The 20474-nt window shown below is 40.9% G+C and overlaps 2 protein-coding genes across 2 annotated transcripts in view; one reads left to right on the top strand and one right to left on the bottom strand.

Annotated features, from left to right (window-relative positions):
• The window catches only part of ARHGAP28 (Rho GTPase activating protein 28), an 88147-nt gene extending 82924 nt beyond the window's left edge, over window positions 1-5223 (top strand). Inside the window, exons 13-15 of the mRNA XM_077809058.1 lie at window positions 1228-1352; window positions 3014-3078; window positions 5132-5223. Coding sequence (XP_077665184.1) covers window positions 1228-1352; window positions 3014-3078; window positions 5132-5223 — 282 coding nt within the window. The remainder of the gene's footprint in view (window positions 1-1227; window positions 1353-3013; window positions 3079-5131) is intronic.
• Window positions 5224-9917: 4694 nt separating this feature from the next.
• LAMA1 (laminin subunit alpha 1) overlaps window positions 9918-20474 on the bottom strand; it is a 155796-nt gene continuing 145239 nt past the window's right edge. The window contains 5 exon segments of the mRNA XM_077809059.1: window positions 9918-10078; window positions 13385-13607; window positions 16187-16320; window positions 18057-18210; window positions 18899-19057. Coding sequence (XP_077665185.1) covers window positions 9918-10078; window positions 13385-13607; window positions 16187-16320; window positions 18057-18210; window positions 18899-19057 — 831 coding nt within the window.

Below are 20474 nucleotides of genomic sequence, written 5' to 3' on the forward strand. Positions count from 1 at the left end.
TTAATGTAACCAGCATCTTTCAGATGTTCTAAATTATGCAGTGATAAAAGTGGCCGAGAGACTGCTATTGTTCTCTACTCAGGGTGGTATTAACTAGATTAGAATTAGGAAGCAAGCTTTACTAATTGATTTATCCTGCCATTAACCATGGAAGAATGAGTAAACTTTTATAGTTGATGGTCTGAACTCTGTACAAGGTCATATATCAATTAAGAGGAACCATATGGGATTTTATTATTTTGCTGTGTATAAACTTGGATCTTGTTGAGGTGGTGGAGAGGGCAAAGAGTGAACTCGGTCTCCTTGCCTGTGGGGAATTTCTTCTTTAGAAAGGAAGAAAGGATATTTTCAAGTATATAATATAGTTTTTAAACAATTGCCTGTCCACTGGTTTGTGCTATAGGGATCCCAGTTAACTTCTGGATTTATTTCTGGCTGCAATTAAAAATCAGAGATTATAGTATGTTCCATATGTATTTACATAAAGCATGCCACAGTATTTGATTTTTTGGGTGTCATTAGTCCCCCTTCCGTCTACATACAAATTATACTAAACCAGGGTTCAGAGCCAGGACCCCAGGGGGATGAAGGGTCCAAGCCCGAGTCAAGCTGGAACCCAGGGTTCAAGCCCTGTTGCTTTTGCAGCGTAGACACTGTCTCACTGAACTTGTGCTTTAGGAATCTACCAAAAGTATCCCCACAGTCCCATGGGGTCAATTTTCTTGTCCTCTGGACAGTAAAGTTTGGTGGACTGTCATGTTTTCCCATGCTGTTCCCCGAATAAAGGGCTAGAGCAGCCATGTTGTAGCGGGGCGCTAGGAAGTCTGGGATATGGATGTAAATGCTGGAGCCCCAGATTGGGAGCCAGGTTTCAAGATTTCCTAACTTGGGGTTACAAATGAGTGTAGACAATCAAGCACTAGGTTAACAAACGCATCTAATTTGAGTTCTTCTAACTCTGGGCGTACGCTGCAGTGTAAACATAACCTTTGTGTACTACCTTGTTAGATAAAATATATAACTATGTGAGTATATGAAATATATGATTTGTAGCTCATAGATTTATTGCTCTAATGATTCAGGCAATCCATGTCATTAATTTTTAAAAGTAAACTTGAAAGTGCTTGAATAACTGCCCCGGAGCTGAGCTATGACAATATATAACTAAATTTACTCTGCTGAATATTGACATGAGGGAACTGTCATTTTTTTTCCCTGTGTCTGCAGACCCACATACCAGAGGGGGTGATAAGAGTTTATGCTCCACTGCATTCAAAAGTGTCTATGGCAATTCAACTGAACAGTCAAACAAAAGCCAGAGACATCCTGGCTCGATTTCACTGTGCAAACAGGTGGGTAAAAGCAGGAGGACATCAAAACATTCTATTTTTCTGGAGTAATATCTTCACAGTCATTAAAGAATAGGCTGTCCCTTTTCAGAGGCCCCATTGTGTTGTTAGAATGCTTTTTTTTTTACACTGGCAACAGTAATTATGGTAATGTCAGTCCATAAAAAATTCTGATTGATTTCTGCTCTTCAAATTCTACTTAATAACTGGCACCTTTACAGAATCAATCTGGCTTCTGTTATGCCTGTGCTGAAAAATATATTTTTCTAGGCTTTCTCCAGTCATAAGCTGGAAAGATTGTCTTAAACCCTAATGCAAATGTTAATGCTTTTGTTATTTGTGCAAATGAATACCAGTGTTAGTATTTATAAGAGGTAGAGCAAAAGGAAGTCTGCTAGCCCTATTCTGAAAGTCCTTTAACAAAGTCCTTTGGTGCTATTACATAGTTCTGTTCTTAAAATAAATCTGGCATAAATTGCCTGCAGTAATCCTTTGTTGTACTGATAATACAGGTTCACTAGTTATAGCTAGCATAACAACTTCTACAACGACAGTTCTAAGATGATAACAACCCTCTCCATCATAATAATGTGACATGGCAATTGTCCTTGTTACTCTGTTGATATATTAAGACTTCTAAAAGTAATCACAGAAACAGAATGCAAAATAAGAGATCAATTGGATGTGTGAATTCCATTGCCTTCAATGGCACTTATGCACATATGTCTGAGGGCAGAATTGGCCAAAAGGCTTTATGTAGGAGAAAAAAATAAACTAAAATAGCGGTATATTCTGAGTTCTGCCATCGTTTAAATGTATTTGTTGCTCCAAATCACCATTTTTATTTTACAGAGTCCTTTTAAAACCACTTTTAATAACAGAATAACCAGCCTGACATACTATATACCACCAGTCACAGATAAACTAGTTCCTACACTAATTTACACCCCGTAGAATCCTAATCAGTTCAGTGGAAACTTAACAAGGTAAAAATTGGTGCAGAACCTGGCCTATTATAGGCCAGTGGCTCTCAACCCTTCCAGACTACTGTACCCCTTTCAGGAGTCTGATCTGTCTTGCGTACCCCAAGTTTCACCTCACTTAAAAACTACTTACTTACAAAATCAAACATAAAAATACAAAGGTGTCACAGCCTACTATTACTGAAAAATTGCTGATGTTCTCATTTTTACCATATAATTGAAAATAAATCAATAGGAATATCAATATTGTACTTACAACATTTTAATGTATAGTATATTGAGCACTATAAAGAAGTCATTGTGTGAAATTTTAGTTTGAACTGACTTCGCTAATGCTTTTTATGTAGCCTGTTGTAAAACTAGGCAATATCTAGATGAGTTGAAACTTGATGTACCCCCTAGAAGACCTCTCTGTACTCCCAGGGGTACACATCCCCCTGGTTGAGAACCACTGTTAGAGGCTATAGCTAATTCTGCTATTATAATATACTTTCCATTCTGTAGACAATATTCTATAGTGCTGAATGAGATATAAATGCTTATATTCAGTACATAAATTTGTTACTACTGGAACAAGACATATAGAATTCCTTGTTTGATTATGGTATAATGGTCATTTTCAATGTATGCAATCACAATTATACTATAAAAGACTAAAACTCAATTTCTTCTCCATGATAGCCATGCATCATCAAAGAACACGAAAGTCCAGATCCAACGTTTATATGAAATTGGAGGAAACATAGGTAAACATTATTCTTAAAATTCAATTCTAAATTCTTCTGAAATAACTCCATTTGTTTGATATCTTTACAGAGTAGAATCTTCTATACTGCAGTCCATCTGCAGAATGAAGGGCAAGATATAGGGTCTAATCCAAAGCCCAGTAGTCAATGGAAAGATTCCTGTTGACTTCAAGGGCTTCAGAAAAGGTTCAGTGACCAAGTTCAGCTTATAACAACCTGATAAAGACATTGCCACAGGACCCATAGTCAATGTCTGTGTTTCTGCCAAGTTCACCTGACCTTTTGCTTACTTCTCTCCCACCTTCTTCATGCCTTCCTCCATGTAATCCCAATAGTTAGAGCACCCTTCTTCTCCTTGCTTGCCAGCAAATTCCCTCCCTACATTTAAATATTTTCTCAAATCTCTTTTCTCCCTTGATACCTTTCAGTGAGACCCTCCCCAAAGCTTGAGATAGAAACACAGTGGTGCCTCTGTTTATTTAGACTGTAGTTCCTTGGGGCAGGACTATATCCAAGTTCTGTATAGTGCTGAGCAACCTTTGGAATAAATAGGATAGTAAGAATGCATTGAAATTAAATGTGACCTTACCCAAAAGGCCAAGAAACAAAGCTTTTAATTCAATATTATATAACTAAGCTGTTTTCCTTTTTCCCTTCTTACTAAAGATTATTTTGGACTATGTTTTAAATCTTTGCTTGGGCAGTGCATGCCCGGATGGGAGTATATCTGCACCGTAGAGTTTATTTTTGATCAATGCCAGTAAGAAACAGTATATACATATAGGCATAAGAAGGAAGGTTATTGGTTACAGTCCTAAGCTGAGAGAGCCATGCAGAGTAAGGACACCTGCAATTATGTTCATGGCAACAATATGATCCCTGTTTATAGTGAAGCCACAATGCTGGTGCACTGAGTCTATAACTACATGGAGTGCAAAGAATTTTCCAGGATCACCAGCAACTGACAGGAGATTGATCATTAATTAGAAACAATGTAGAGCAGATTTTCAGAAACACCCTTTTCTGTACTATGATAAAGCAGAGAAACTGCCAGCCAGCACAGCAAAGGTTAAAGAGAGCCTTTGGGCCCAGCTAGCCCCGCCAAGTTAGACCTGCTGCCAGTGGCAGGCAGGCCAGCTCGAGGTTTTTTGCCTCCCCAAGCAAAAAATTTACCGCCCCAAGCTCCAAGAGCGCAACTGCCTAAGGGAAAAGAAAGGGGGGGGTGGCCGGAATGCCGCCCCTGGAATTGTGCCACCCCAAGCACGTGCTTGCTTTGCTGGTGCCTAGAGCTGGTCCTGGTGGCAGGCCTGAGAGGGAGAAAAGAAGAATGTAGCTCAATTCAGGGCTGACTGAGGAAGAGGCAGAAGGTAGCTGCTTCCCTGTCTGAGGGGAAGGAGCACTAGCCAGCCAGACAAGGCAGACAGCAGGGAGTAAGCACTGTCTCCCCAGCCAAGGGAGACTGCAAAGGAGACCTAGGAGCCTCCAGCACCTGAGGTAACTGAGCGAGAGAACCCCCAGAGACATTGTGGGGCTTGCCCTAACCAACATGCAGCTGCCCCATCCAAGGAAGCCTGGGACTGTGGCAAGGCACCACCCAAGAGAGGACGCTACAGGAAGGAGGCTGCCCAGCAAACTGGACTAGAGGGGCCATGCCCCAAACTGAACAGACTGGTGGCAAGTAGCCCAGGACAGCGGATTTTGACTCCCTACTGGGAGGGTCCCCTGCCATTCAGGGGTTGATCTACACAGGACCCTGGGCTGGGACCTGGTGGAGAGGGTGGATCTGGGTGCCCCTATTCCCCTGGCCTTAAAGACTGTACCTCCTCAACCAAGCAGTGGGGCTGAGTGCCGTGTGCTCTAGCCACTAGGCAACCCAGCCCTCCAAGCCACCTGTTACATGCACATTCAAGTTGGAAGGTGCACTCACAAAACCTGACTTGCTTCTGTACAGTTTGGAAACTTGCTCAAGCACACGTCTGAAAATCTAGATCTGTTGGATTTATCAGCATACTGAGAACAATATATGAACAATTATTCTTCATTTTTGTTTCAGGACTGCATTGTTTGGACCCAGATGCATACATGTTAGATGTTTACCATGCAAATCCTCAAGCAGAATGGGTGATAAAACCAAAATCAAGTTGAAGCTTGCAAAGATATCACATCTCAGTGATTTGGAAAAAGCCAAAAAGATGGCAACGATGCTTTCCATCTCAAGACGACCTGGCCACAGATGAAACCAAAGCATTTTTTATTTTATATATTTTCCTCCCAAGTACTTTACCATTGAGCCTTTTCATATCCCAAATAGGTAATGAGAGCGGTTACTCCAAGTTATGGAACATTATACAACGGTGACACAGTCACATGGCTTATATTTGTGCCAGTTCTTCAATAGACATGAATGAGGAAGGAGCAGAGGTACTTAGAAACAGCTTGTGGACCTGAGTATTTTTTTCACTTCTTGACTTGATGCTGAGAAGACACATTTCTATAAACAGGTAACACAATGACATCCTAGAATGTAGTGAACGCTACCGACTGCAAGGTAATGCAAAAGAATCACCACGGTATGCAAGAAGGGAAACGTATCTATTAAACATGGACTGTGGGAGCTGGACTGACAGCAGTGCCACAAGGATGTGTTTAGGTGATAAACTTGAACCCTTCTTTCAAAAGCAAACCAGTTTATAAAGTAAAACGTCCATTGTTCCAATATCTGTGCGGCTGACTCACTCCTCATTAGTAGCTGATACTGAGGAGAAAGAACTACTGTGTAAAGACAAACATACTGTTTATGTATGTTGTACTGTATATGTTACTACTATCAGCCTTCTGATACATCTCTCTCCGGCGTTGACTGCGTACCCATGTATTTGTAGCACCACTGCCTCACAAATTAAACAATACTTCCTTCTCCCTCCCTCCCCTACACACACATGTAAAAGTGATGGGGCTCTGAGACAGCCACTAGTCTTGCCACTCCAGTTTTCACTGACTAGTCATGGCTTTAAAATGTTTTCTGCTTAATTGTCTTAATATGTGCGCTGAATGTCTTAAGGGCCAGTTACAGACATTACCCTTTCTCCAAAACCTAGTCTTTTCTCATTTTTAGGCTAATTGTTTTTCCTTAGTCTATTTTAGTTTTTAGTCTTGTCAGCAGTGTTCAGAAGAAAGATCTGGTCTGACACTTGTGTACTATGGCAGGGGTTTTAGGTTTTCCTGTTCATAGAGATGGAGAAGAAGAGTTTCTGAGGAGAAGTAGGATTTATTGTTATTTAACATTGCCATTGTTGTCGTGCCTAAAGGCCACAACCAGGTTGGGCCCCACTGTGCTAGGCATTGTACAAACAAGTAATAAAGAGCTAACTCTGCTGCAAATTGCATGCGGTCTAAAAGATGAGATTTAATTGGTCAAGACAGACAAACACAGGCTGGGATGCGGTTGGGGAGACAGTATAACAAATTTATTTACTAGAATATGCTCCATTCTTAGCCAGTCAGTAGTAGTGCTCAGAGCTCTCCAGCTGGCTAGGCATGATCAGGCTGTACTCTACTGCATGCATAGACATATGCTTGCAAGAGATGTGGTGATGCTCTAGAAATCACGAATTTCTTTCTCATGCTGCAAAAACAGGAAGTGGTCAGAAATATCCTTTGTTAAATTTGAATGATATATATTTACTGTATGATAAATTCATCTGTGGTATGACCTGTACAATCACTTTGGTGGTTTTTTCCCTCCATGAATTGGCCACAGGAATATGGAGAGAAAGAATCTTTCATTTATGAGGTAGCAATCGATAACTGTTACGAGCTGTGTCCCACAAATAAATGTAAAATATGTTATCTTGATGACAGAGCATGTAACTTGTGATGGTTTGCTACATCTGTGTAATTACTATTGTTATATATTTTGAAACCTTACTTTAGGTCTCAGATTACTATATATCATGCCCTCCACTACACCCGTGCAACCTTATTGGTGGTACTTAGTAAGCGAAACCAACCTGTGGCATATGGAATATTTCACTTTTTGAGTTGAGCATATAGGGGGCAGAATTTGGTTTCCTTTCTTCAAGCTACAGGGTAGGATGAAATTTAACAACATTCGGTACCCTCACCTAAATTTTGCAAAATTGCTTTTCTTCAGCTCCAGGGCATAATATGAATCTCTGCCCAATTCTAGCTAGGATAGTTCTAGTACAGCTGTAATAAAAACAACGTATTTCTTGTTTTCACAACTCTTTAGTCACGTGTCTTTGAGAGATGTGGGCCAGTGGTTTGGCCACAAGACTAATAGCTCAACTGTTCTAGTACTAATTTTTACACTGGTTCCTGCTGTGATCAAGTCATTTAATCCCTCTGCCCCCATGTTCTTAACTATAAAATAGGACTAATAATACTCTTCTTAGGAGGGGAGCATAAGAATTAGGTAAGGTCAAATTCTGCTCTCAGATATGTGCGTGCAAACCCTGTGAGCTGAACAGGAGTTGTAAAGATATCTTATAAAAGGATAAACAGCTCCTAGGGATTTTATGTGGAAAATCCCCCTTGAATGTGAAGAGCAGGGTAGAAGTAATATTATATTTATTACCATTGAAAGGGTTTCTATGATTTCACAGAAATCCTGCACATCTGCTAAATAATTTAAAATGTAGAACCCAAGATAACATTTTCTAAAATATATTCAAACGCCTTCAACTTCTCCACCTTGTCCCCAAGCATTCAGACTGTAACTTACTCTATACGTTTTGGACTCTCAAACATAGATTCCACTGGAAATCTTCCTAAAATAAATACCGCTGTGTGTTACAAATGAAGGAAGGCTGCTTGGAATACCTTAGCCACTTCCCCTCTTTGCACAGGGACAGAAGAAAGCCAAATTTGATTTAAGTAAATCCATCCTTTGATACTGGAATGATTACTTTTTTAATTAAAACTGTCTGTCACTTTAATCCACATAAATATAAGCAGTTGGAATAGATTCTTCGAACAGTATACAGACTGGTAATATAGGGCCAAAATCTTGCTGTCATTGAATTAAAAAGTAAAATTCCAATAGACATGAAGGAGAGAAGGAACTAATTGCCTAAGTCATACTTATTGTAGTTGGAGTTGTTACTTATGTTTTACATTGGCCACATTGGCTAACAGGAAAACAAATATTACAGTCAAAATGTTCAAACATGGGGTCTTGACATTAGGCCTACCAGTTTGAAAAGGTTGGCTTAGGTTTCTGGATTTCCGCTTCCATTAGCAGCAGTTTCATTCAAAGTTGTTACATGTTGGTTTGTTAGGTAACAAAATTGTGCAGTGAAATATTAATAAGGGACTGAACATGTTTAGGAGTAGAACCTATTCAACAACCTCCAGAGACGCCTTAAGTGTTTACACACTCCATTGGCTGCAAAAAGATCATTTTCTGCATCAACACACTAGCTATAGAGAAGTATGTAAGAAGTAGTTAGAAACATATTGGAACAATCCAACTCCTTTTCATATTGCTAATGTCTTTATAATGTGTATATACACTGTAAACTACCTCACTGCATTTGCCAGGAAAAAACATTCTGGCTTAGAAGCATTTTATTCCAAAGCGTCCTTAGTAGTAGCATTGCCTACTTCTACTTGCCCTCACAGCCTTTGATGATGCTGCATTAACAATGTTTCCTTTCAGTGGGCAAGATCTGGAAATCAGCCAGTTTTAAAAACCAGAATGACATATTTCTTGCTAAGAAAGAAATTGCACACCGGATGCGTTGCCTCACTCCTTGATCTTATACCTGGTCATATTCAAAACAACTGTAGTGAATCATGGGGGGGTTGAATGTTAGGTAAGAGATCCGTTTTTAGAAACCCTAACTATGCAAAAAAACCAAAACAAAACAAAACCAGTTTTCCATAATAGGTCATTGCCTTGGAAAATAATATGATGCCATTAGGTAAATCAAATGTTTGTATGTATGTTTTTCCTTACCTCTCCTTGTTAGAATGTTGACTGTTTTGTTACAATAAATTCCACTCTCTGCATAGTAGTGTATTTGTAATGTAGAACATGTACATTGTATTTTATCCATGACAAAAATAAAAACAATGTAAACTAACCGTCTCATTAAAATTCTCACTGCATTTTTAATACATGGTTACCTGGGAAATGAGTCCATTTTATTTTAAAAGCAGCCCCTTTGTGAGAGCACTTAGGGAAGTGCATGGACAAATTTAGTACAATAATAAAGGGTCTTCTATACTGACTAAGGGATGGCGGGAGTATTAAATTTTGGTATAGAGCAAAATGGAATGGAATAAAAGCTAACAGAGAAAACAAATATGAAAGAGAAAACAGATAGGAGGATTCCAGTCATCTGTTAAGTTGCCCTCCGTATAGTAGCATTATTTGCTTTATATTGTCACAATTATGCACTTCATAGTATCTGGTTCTTTTCTTACAATTAAAATGGACAACTACTACACCACATGAAATAATGCACATTCTATTGTATTTTCATTGTCTGGTCCAATTTTATTTTTATTATAAAAGACCAATATACAATACAACAAAATACTGTCAAGCAAACAGAACATGCCTTGTAAACACTGATTAATCAAAGTTTCCAAAAAAGAAAAATACCCAATTAATAGCTGTTAACATTTTAGTAGAGGTATTGGTTGTACAAAATGGTTTTAGTTAAAAATGTAAGCATAGAACTTCTAAAAATATTTGTCCTGAGTTGGAAAGTAACTGAGAGACATGGGGTTCTCATTTTAAAAAAAAATCAATCACCTCTTCATTAAGAAATTTAAAAACCTATCTCGATCCCCAAATCCTTCCCTGAAGTTCAGTGCTCAGACCCAGGGCATGAATGAGGAAACACGCCATGCAGGTCAAAGGCTTTGCTGAAGTCATAGGATTCTACCAGTTGGCCCTTAATCAGCTTAAGGTTTCTCAAACACCCATGGAACGAGTTCTTGCTTGTCAGACAGTTTTGCTTCATATCAGCTGAAAAAGAAAATACGAAATAGCTAGAATGTGCTTCTATTGGAAGGGGATGGAAGCTGCATGTGAGAATGATAGCAAGTGCCAGGCTTACAAATTATTCATAAAAATCATTGGCCATAAAAAGAGAGCCAGCAGAGCACCAGCCACTACCAGCATCAGTGGGAATTGAGAATGCTCAGACCACTCAGGAAGTGCTCAGTGCTTGCAGGCTCAGACTCAGAGTTTTCAAAAACTGCCAGGTGGCTTGCACCAGCCAAACTAGATGGGCAATTCAGACAGCAGTAGGGGAAAGAAACCCACCTCAGCCTGAGGAAAGGGAGGTGATAGCCATGCCGCAATCACTGTTACAGAACAAGCTGGTCTGGAGCCCAGTCTATCTTCTACCAGGACATTACAGCTGCTAGATCTGCAATACCTTGTACTCTTTTGGCCTTAGTTGCTCCCCCAGTCCATCCCTTCATGCTGAACTACATGGAACTGTTTACAGAGATCAGCTCTATTGCATGTGCACTGAATGCTTTCTGCACCACTTATTATGGTAGGTGAGTATCTCCCTTGTCTGCACCTATGATACATATTTCCAAGAGGAATCTTGCTAGAGGAACAATTACTATTGCATTAGCACCATTTAAACAAACATAGCCCCCATAAAACCTTCAATGGAATCCTAGGAGATCAAGCAGTAGCCATGCTTGATGGAATCATTCATTAGTAGCTGTAAACTATCTTGAGCTCCAACACTGCAAAGTATTATTCCAAAGCTTTCCAAATGCTTAAAAGTCATGTTTGCTCTGTAGATTTCATCAATCTAAGCTCTTCATAACAAGTAGGCCTTGTGACATTACACTCCATATTCTTTATGGAAATATGCTTATAATATGGATATGGCATAACAGATATACTTTGTGCAAGATGGCTCATGTAAGATATCATTGGAAAGGTTATGATTTACTGAATGTGATTATCCAATTTGCATGCCCATTTCTCATTTCTGTATCTGAAGTTAGGAATACTGACCATGTATCTATATTTCAAATGTGCTACTTTGGGTGTCACCCACAACTAACCTTTCAGGTACAACAATGCAAAGCCAGACAGGGCTGATGGCCCATCAGCAAAAGACAAAGGACTGTGGAAGAGTTTAGTCTTCCTGTGGACGCTCCAGAGTATTGGCTGCTACGACCCTGCCAAGACATGTGACTGAGCCACCCGGTACTGGAACACCTTCCCCCCCCCCCCCCCCCCCCCGGAATGCCAGTGTTTTTCCACTGGAAGACAAAGGGGTCCAACCCATCACAGGCCTAGCTGTTCTAATAATAACTGCCGTTTCAAAGAAAAATGTATGTGGGCGTTTCACACTTTGTTTAATAATTCATCATCGTCTGATGTCTATTCAGGCTCAATAGAAGTATAGGTATTAAAAAGCTGCAAATAAACATATTCACCCTGCTTGCAAAGTAGCCAATTTTCTGATGTTACAAATGCAATCTTTTTAATGGCCTACAGTACAGTTTAATTATGGCCTACAGTACAGTTTAATCTTAAAAGCACTAAACTCTATTTTTCTTGGCATTATTATAATTTAATGACAAATATTTATATGAAAAAGAAAATTGTGCAGAGCAAATGAGACCTAATGATAAATTTACACCTGGTGTCTATCTTGGCCTGTAGAAACAGTCCCTCGCAGACCCAAGTATGACCCTCTCAATGACAACTGTAAAGGTTTCACTGTCGTTTGTAAGAGCAACTCCTAACTCACTACATCTAACACGTTGTCATAGTATTTATCTATCAAAAATGTCATGTAAGGTATCAAATAAAAGTTTATACCATACTGGTCATCATAAGTAAGGTTACATTTTAGTCAGAGGTATATTTAGTAAACGTCACGGACGGGTCACGGGAAGTAAACAAAAGTTCACGGCCTGTGACCTGTCTGTGACGTTTACTAAAAATACCTGTAACTAAAATGGGAGGGGGGGCAGTCCAGAGGGTGCCACGGGTGCTGGGGGAGGTGGCCGGGCACCCTGCTGGTGCTGGGGGAGAGGGCTGGGCCACGGTGCACTGCCCAGGATGCCTGCTGATGAGGGGGCGGGGCGGGGCGGGGGTGCTGGCAGGGCTCCCTACTTGACTCTGTGTCCCTGCAGTTCCTAGGTGGCGGAGGGCACAAGTGCTGGCTGCCGCAGCTCCCATTGGCCAGGAACCGAAGGGGGTAGGGCCTGTGGGTGCGGGCAACGCAGAGTCCCCCCAGGCCCCTCTGCCACCCAGAAGCTGCAGGGCCATGCAATTGGGAGCCCCCTGCCCCTAGCCCTGAGCCCTCTCCCACAAACCCAAACTACTGCTGCTGCTGGCCCCTATCTTTGTTAATAGACTTCACTTTGTTTTATCCTAAGTAAATCTCAGTGCTGTAACATTCAGCAAAGCGTGAATGCTGGTGTGTAACCTGGTGTGTACACTGTCTCTTTGGAGGCAGCAGACTTGGTAATTACTGAGAGTGTCCAGTGATGGGGCTGGATACCATGGAGGAGCATTATTCAAGGGGTCTGGGGTGTACCAAGTTTTACCTGCAAGGCAAAGTAAGGGCTGGCAGACTCCTGAGAAATCTGTCTGGGGTGCCTAACAAGTGGGGATGACAGGGAGCTGTCACTCAGCTTAGCATCAGCAAGTCTCTCTCTTACTAAGGCAGAGGGGTAACACGGTCACCCGCAGTAAATGTCACACCAAGTAGTTGGCTCCCTCCCCTCCGCTGCAGAGAGGGAGGGATCTCAGAGGACAAGCACAGCCCCATAATGCATCGTGCTAGCCATGTAGCGGGTGTGGCCACAACAAGTGCGGGTGAGCATGGTATAAATGCCTACACAGATGGTGGGAGGGGGAGGGGGAATGCCTTGATATGCCCGTTGATACAGCACACCCTCACAGGATGCTCCGCACGTGAGGATCCTGTGTCGCCTCAGATTGAAAAGTGGCCCCGTTCCATGGAAACCCCAAGGAAGGGAAGTATTTCACAGGGTACAACTCTCCTCCAGTGTTAGGGTTGAGACTTGGCAGGGCCAGTGTAAATTGACACCATCTTGTGCCAAATTCAATAGATCTCGTTCAATAAATCAAAAGCATTTCTGGCAGAATCAATTTTTCATGACCGGAGTTAACCCATCCCCCACAAAGTAAGTTCTGGAGACTCAAAAATGTTAGTAGGATCTTAGCATAGCTGATCTCACATTACATTCACTGAATTATTATGGTCTATGCAGTTTGTGAACTGTTAGCTATTTAGTCAGAGAGAAATACTACTGTACATACCTGGAAAGCCTCCAATATAAATGGGATTGTTTGTATCTGCAGATGTTGACTGGATGTGGGGATTATCAGCCTGAACCAAATTCCCATCAATCATCAGAGCAATGCGATGCTTGCTTTTGTTTGCTTGAAGCTTGTGCCACTTTCCATCACATAAGCTATTTGCACCTTGTGGTTCATATGTGGCTGTTATTCTGCCAGCTCCATTGTTGACATGGAACAAAACCTGAACAAATAACCGGATGCCAATAATGACACAGACAGTAAGAACACGTGGAGCAATCTGATTGAATAAAAGCACAGTCATGCTGCTGCAAAGAGTCCTTTTTTTTTTTTTAAATAAATGACTGATGAGTGACCAAAGCCCAATAACCAATTTAATAGATGGTGTTTAAATCCTTATTAAAGTATTTTCTAAACCTAATCATGATACATTCAACAAGCTAGGCATTCTTTATTTGAGATATAAATGTTTGGTATAAATATGGGGACTGGTTCTTCTACGCCAGTATACTTCCACTGACTCAATAGGCATTACACCTGATTTACTCTGGAGTACTAAGACCATCATGTCCAGTAATTGCTTCAATATGGCAGCAGTTATGTACAGGATGAGAAACCACTAGGTCAGTGCCAATATGTGCATGGATACAGATGTATGAATGTGTGCTTCTATTTCTCTTTTTTTTCTTTTTTGTTTAAACAGGCTAAAAGACAAAATTTTTGTGTTGACCTTCAAACATGTAAATATTACCCAAAAACAAGGGCAAATTGGGAAAAATATTTAAAAGCAATGTATTATTTACTTATTTATTTTGTACTGGAGTGGGGAATTATGTACTGATTGCTACAAGGTACTTTCTGTGTAACTGTCTGAATCATAATGACCAGTGAGACCTAGAACACAATTAATTACCCGGAGTACTAACCATAAAGATTGCAGTTCCCTATAATGGAGGCATGGCTAGCAGCTGGTCAATTTTGTACCTGTAAAAAAGATGGGAACTCTGACCTCAGACATAGCCAGCTCTAGGAAATCTTCAATATTTAGATAAGCAATTTTGTTGGCATTGTCTGCAAACGGATAAATTAGGGTGTGGGATAAGGAATTGTTATTCTATGGTAATAGGGTAATGAGGTCCCTAGTCAATGGCATTACATATAAATTGGTTCTTTTTTGGGGGATGAAGAAGATTTTAAATTGTCTGGGTGGCAGATAATGAGAAATTTCCTGATGTACAGAGGGCTGAGCTGAACAGCCACAGGCTCCCTCTCAAGAGAACCCGAGGACTATTGCAATTAACATGAGGAGGCAGAAGCCTGGCTCTTGCAGTGAGTTTAGACTACTTATTTATTCATGGTACAAATTAGCAGATTAACTCCTTAAATTATGTCATTTTTGTAGTTGGCAAATATTTTCCTTTTTTAATCTACTGAAATAAAGAGATGTTTTTATATGCATATCCCCTGATTCTTCCCTGCAATGTTCCCACTAGCTTTGGGACTCTCAAAAACCGAACGATACTTTGGTAATGCTACCACTTTCCATATTCATTAAGGTGTCCAAGGATGCAGTGTCCATTCCATTACAACTGAAGAGATGATAGTTGGGACATGAAGCCTTAAGGTTGAGGGTATGTATGGGGGGAAATAGTGGTGGACACTCCCACCAGTGCACACGTCTCAGATAAAGGCATAAAAGCCTCCACCTCCATAAAAAAATCAGTTAATGGAAAAACATTCCCTGTAAATTACAATAGTGCTTATGAGATGGCTTGGTTCAAACAGCCATTGTGTTTTCTTTGGGTTCTGTTATTCTGAGCTGCTTCATGCTTCTCTTCACTGCTGAAGTATCATTAGGCAGACTCACTGAAAAGTTTTAAATAAATAATGTTGTTAGCTTTTAGCTTTGTCAGTTGTATACAGAAAGAAATATAAATTCCAAAATATAATTTATATTTGAAAAGTAATCACAGAATTTGTTTTTAATTCAATTTAAAAGGCCTCATCTGTTTACATTAATCCTGTTTTAGAGATTTACAGTTCTCCTTTGTTTTAACTGTAACCAAAAAAGGGACTAAATCTTGTACTATTTTCTTTTCCTAAGTAAAATTAAACTGATGGATTTCTAAATCAGCTTTAAAAATAACTAAGACTTCTAGCAAAAGAAACAGGGAAACTTAATCCAACATTCTTACATATATTTTCCTCTAAGCTCTTCAGCCTCATTTTAAAAGAAAATGATTGAATACTGAATACTCATTCCATTTCCTGGCAATTTCTCATCTCAGAATAACAATAGGACTTTCACCTATGCTAACAAAATTCTTGCTAAGACACAGCAGCTAAACAGTTTCTGCAAGAGCATGCTTGGGTAAGGGCAAGTTTAGCTTAATTGAAAAGGGTACCGACATATATGAAAGGTATTTTGCTGGTCCAGCAAACAGCATATACAGTATAGTAGCGAGTCCAACTAGAAAGGAAAGCACAAACTCTTCAGGCTGACATAAGTACTATGGTCAGTAATTATAGGATGAGGAGTCTCCGTGCTGCTTCACATTGTGGTGAACCTCACGATGTGAGCCCACCTTCCTTGTGACCAAATGTTTGCCCCAGATTATGTGTTGTATTTATGAATCACAGCAACATCTTTGTTTCTATCACATTGCCTCCTGGTCTTTCGGTTTAATCACTTATTACTGATGTAATGCTCAACACTTCCGACTTTCCCATTTTGCACAAGCCTTGGAGAACTATCCCTAAATTCAACTCCCCTAGTGAGTGTCCCCTGCATATGCAACCCACCTTGCCATTCACAATCTCCAGTCCAATGGCATCTACTTTAGCACTACTGATTCCAAGAAGAACTCCATTCATAGCCATGGTGCGGAACTCAAACGTAACGTTCACATCAGATCGGACTTTATAACCTTCTTTGACTGAAAAATAAATGATAAGCATAAAGTAAAAGATTAGGAATGTGACAGATATGGCAATGTTCTCCAATATCTTTGTATCGTATTGAGTTTATGTATCATTGTGGGCCAGGGATTGTATGTAATTCCATGGGAGAGGGTAACCACAGCCCCTCCAGGAACTAAGAACAGTGGGCAAATTCTCTCAGGTTGAAACACGCCCCCAGAGAGTGGCAGCCTGTGGCAGGCTTGCCTATACTAGTTCAAAGTGGATTCTCCAGAAGCCAACAGACAAATAAAGGACTTTTGAATAAAAAGCCAGAGTTTAAACTGATCCAAGGCCTTCTTTCTGATGTAGCAAACAGATAGAACCCTCTGTCCAAATGGGGGTGGGGGGTGTCCAATCCTTAGGGAAGGGTTCAAAGGACTGACACTGGCCAGAATCCTTATGGAAATGGTGGGAGTGATCTCTGGTAAACTTATTAGTGTGTGTGTAGGTTCTTTATTATTTTTAATATGTTATTTTTCTGTAATGCTTTTACCCTAAGAATAAATGTATTTGCTTAGAGAAAACTGTTTGGTAACTTATCACTGTGAGCAGTTAAGCTGTTTATGAAAGACTGGCAGCAGGGAGGCAGCATGGAAAAGCTCCGGCAGCGGGGAAGCCTTTCCCCACTGCCTGAGCTTTTCCCTGCAGTGAGGAAAGATTCCATCAGTGGCACAAGACACCATACTGCTAAAAACGGCATTCCTTGGGTGTGTAGAGAGATGTATAGGGTACATATCCACAGGGTTTAAGCATGTCTTTACTCCCATAAGCAGTACCTCACCATCTACCCTGCTATTTATACCCCTCCTAGGGGGACATGCAGTGCATGTACTCTATATACTGGTGTAAGGAGAGTGCAGTGTAGACATACCCTAAGAGAGGGTGCCATTGCATGGAGGGGGAATACAAGTGCAGTTGCTCTGAACTGTGACAAGTAATCAATAGTACATGTGATAATTAATAGGCATGTTAACTAACCTGAATGGACAGGGTTTTTGCTGAGTCTTTGGAAAGCTGTTTGTAGACTATAATTCAAATTCAGAAACTATGTGTAAAGTGGTGAGAGTTAAAATTCCCTTACATGCGGTGAAGTTCCCTTTCACTCATTTAGACTCTTACATCAGTACCCTGGGCTTAAGCAGATCTAAGGGAGTTTACATTGGTGTAGTTCAATACGTTGACAAAACAGAAAAAGTCAGAGGTGCTGGAACAATTTGCATAATGGGGGTGCTGAGAGCCACTGAACCAAACTGTAAACCCTGCGTATGATGGAAACCACTTCAAGCCAGGAGGTCTCGCAGCACCTCCAGTTCTAGCACCTATGGAAAAAGTGTAAAGTGAGCCCCATCCTTTTTCAAATTCACTCCTTTATACCTTCCGATTCCTCAGCCTTTAAATTACACCAGTTTAAACTCTTTTACACACACACACACACACACACACACAGAACTTTTTTTTTTCCCTCAGTTGGAGAAGAGTTAGGTCTTTTACTTGTGTCAGAGACTCCTTTGCAGACTGCCAGTCATTGGCAAGTGGGAAGAGGGCAGTCTTGGACGTAAAGGGGGAAGGAGTTAGTTAGAAATACATACCCAGAATATACAATAGTTGAATGAAGTGTCATTTAATTATGTTCATTGCATCTAAGCATAAACTTGATGGGTTTTCATTAGCACTAATTCAATAAGCTATTGATTCCATTAATGACACTTACCTAGAGCAGCAAACCCGCTTCCATCAAAGAAAGTGCCTTCCTGTGCTGTTGCATAGCATTTATTCACAGCAAGGATGGAGACAGGGCTCTCTTTGTCAAGTTGCTTGTTGTTAATCATCACACTGCCAATGCATGCAGGGATACTGTGAGTGACCTAAGCATAGTGAGATATAACAGTTAATACATAAGGCAAATTGCAGGCTGATCTCTCACAGCAATGCCTGACATCACTGTAAATTAAGGATTCTCTGAAGACAACATTCAGGGATTTAAAGCCCCAACATAATTATTTATACAGTGCTGCAAATGTACATGATGCCTTATAGCAGTAAAAATAAATAGAGTATAATCAAAACAGAAAACAATCCCTGCCTAGAAGTGCTAATAGTCAAAAACACATGCTTGAGAGGCCTGCTCCAGGGGTTTGCCATTGCCATTAATGGGAACAGAGAACAAGCCCATAAATTAAAGGCGCTTGAATTTGCTTCAGTACATTATTATGAAAATCACTAGTATTTTTCTAACCACTGTTTTCATTAAATTATAGATTCAAAATGTTAACATCTTTGTTAGCCTGTAATACATTAAATCCAATTATGGAAGAGGTAAGTGTCAAGTTACAATACACAGGGCGGCAGAATTGCCATAGAAACAGACCATCTAGTCCAGTACCCTACCCCAGTCAGTGACCAGTACCAGATGCTATAGAGAAAGGTGAAAGAAACCTGTACTGGAAAATTATGCTTCCTAACCCCAGACAGTTGGGGCTTAGTTTATGCTGTGAACCATCTGGGTTATCTCTTATACATTTTTAACTAAGATATTTTCAAAAGAAATCTTACATTTCCAGTATTTCTAGCTGTATAATCTAAAGGAAGCCCTCCCAGATAGAGCTTCCCTTCCACATCCAACGTGTTACCATCTCCCAGAGCATTAACTGCTGCAGATTCCTGTCCATCGACGGTGATTATGCCTTTTCGTTTAACATACTCTGTCTTTACCTAAAAGAAATAGCAAAGTTTGTATCAACCTGCTGCCCACAATAAGAGTAGGCAAGATCCATTTCTGAAGATGGTTTCAGAGGCTAGCTTGCATTAGCATACTGTATTTGGAGTTACTCTGAGAAGTCCTCCACAAGTTGAGGTTATTTCAGAACGCAACAGCATTAATGCTCAAGGGCCTTCATCCCCAAATCACTGACATTCAAACACTCCATGGCCTGCACTGATTGCCTATTGTCCTGTGAGTGCATTTCAAGGTCTTGCTATTAGTATTTAATGCATTAAATAAAAGAACTAGTCTAGTTTAGTTATATTTAAGGCAGCTTCAAAACTGTTGGTGGGGACCATAATTCTGGAATATTCTGCCCCTCAACATACACTAGAGCTCGTCTGTGGTGTCTCTGACTGTGGTGCATCTTTACTTTCTTTGTGTGGTCGTTTGTGTTGTTTTTTGCTCTACTTGTATTAGGCATGCAAGACAATATTCTGAGGACTTCCAGGATGGACATGGAAGGTGGCACCTCTGTGCCATCCATCCCCACAGATGCCCCCTCAGGTCTCCAGGCACGGAGAAGAAGGGCAAGGACTAATGGGATGGATATTGTCCTCTCCACCAGCCTCAAGGAAAATTCACGCTTAAGTTAATGCTGACAGACTTAGTTCTAACCTTTGTGCATAGCTCTGGTGCAGCGTGAAACCCAACCTCCTCACAAAGGGAGGAGCCTCCCAGAGACAAGGGGGTCCAGTGGAGCTCTGCTGGCAGGGAACCAGAGAGAGGCAAGGTACAGAGATACAGGGCCTCTGCACTGAAGGCCCTGGCCTCCATTGGATTCTCTGACATCTGTGGCCAACACATATGCTTTCTCTACATTGCACCAACCCCTACCCCTTGATGGAGAAATCTGCAGAAAATTCTGTGATGAACCTGCTAAGCAGGGACTACATTTCCTATCAGCTCCCTCCCCACTGCACATTCCCTTCCTCCCGGCCAGGTAGGAGGAAGGATCCTGAACAAGGAAATGACTAGGCATCTTTGAGAAGCAGCAGTGACTAGCGAGGATCTGCAGAGAAGTTGGGTGCAGATAGGAACCCCCAGGAATTATGGGCAGAGCCGTGTGTGGAACAAGCTGCGTCTGCCAGACACTACAGCTGGGCGTAGATCTGTGTAGGGCTTATAGGGGAGCAACAATGGCTGGAGAGCGAGCCAGTGCAGCAAGGCCCCAATGAGAGACACTAACTGAGCCTGCCCTGGAAACCTGCAAACTCTTATTTGCTTAACTAGGGACTGGACTGGAGAGGGAGACCCAGGCACTAGGCATGAAGATCCCTGACTCGACTGGACTGTCCCAGGGCTCTAACAAGAACTGCTACAGGTTTCTTTGAACTGTAGCTGTTTAAGCCTCTGTACCTATGGTAT

This window comes from Eretmochelys imbricata, chromosome 2 (assembly GCF_965152235.1).
Source record: "Eretmochelys imbricata isolate rEreImb1 chromosome 2, rEreImb1.hap1, whole genome shotgun sequence".
NCBI classification, from domain to species: domain Eukaryota; kingdom Metazoa; phylum Chordata; order Testudines; family Cheloniidae; genus Eretmochelys; species Eretmochelys imbricata.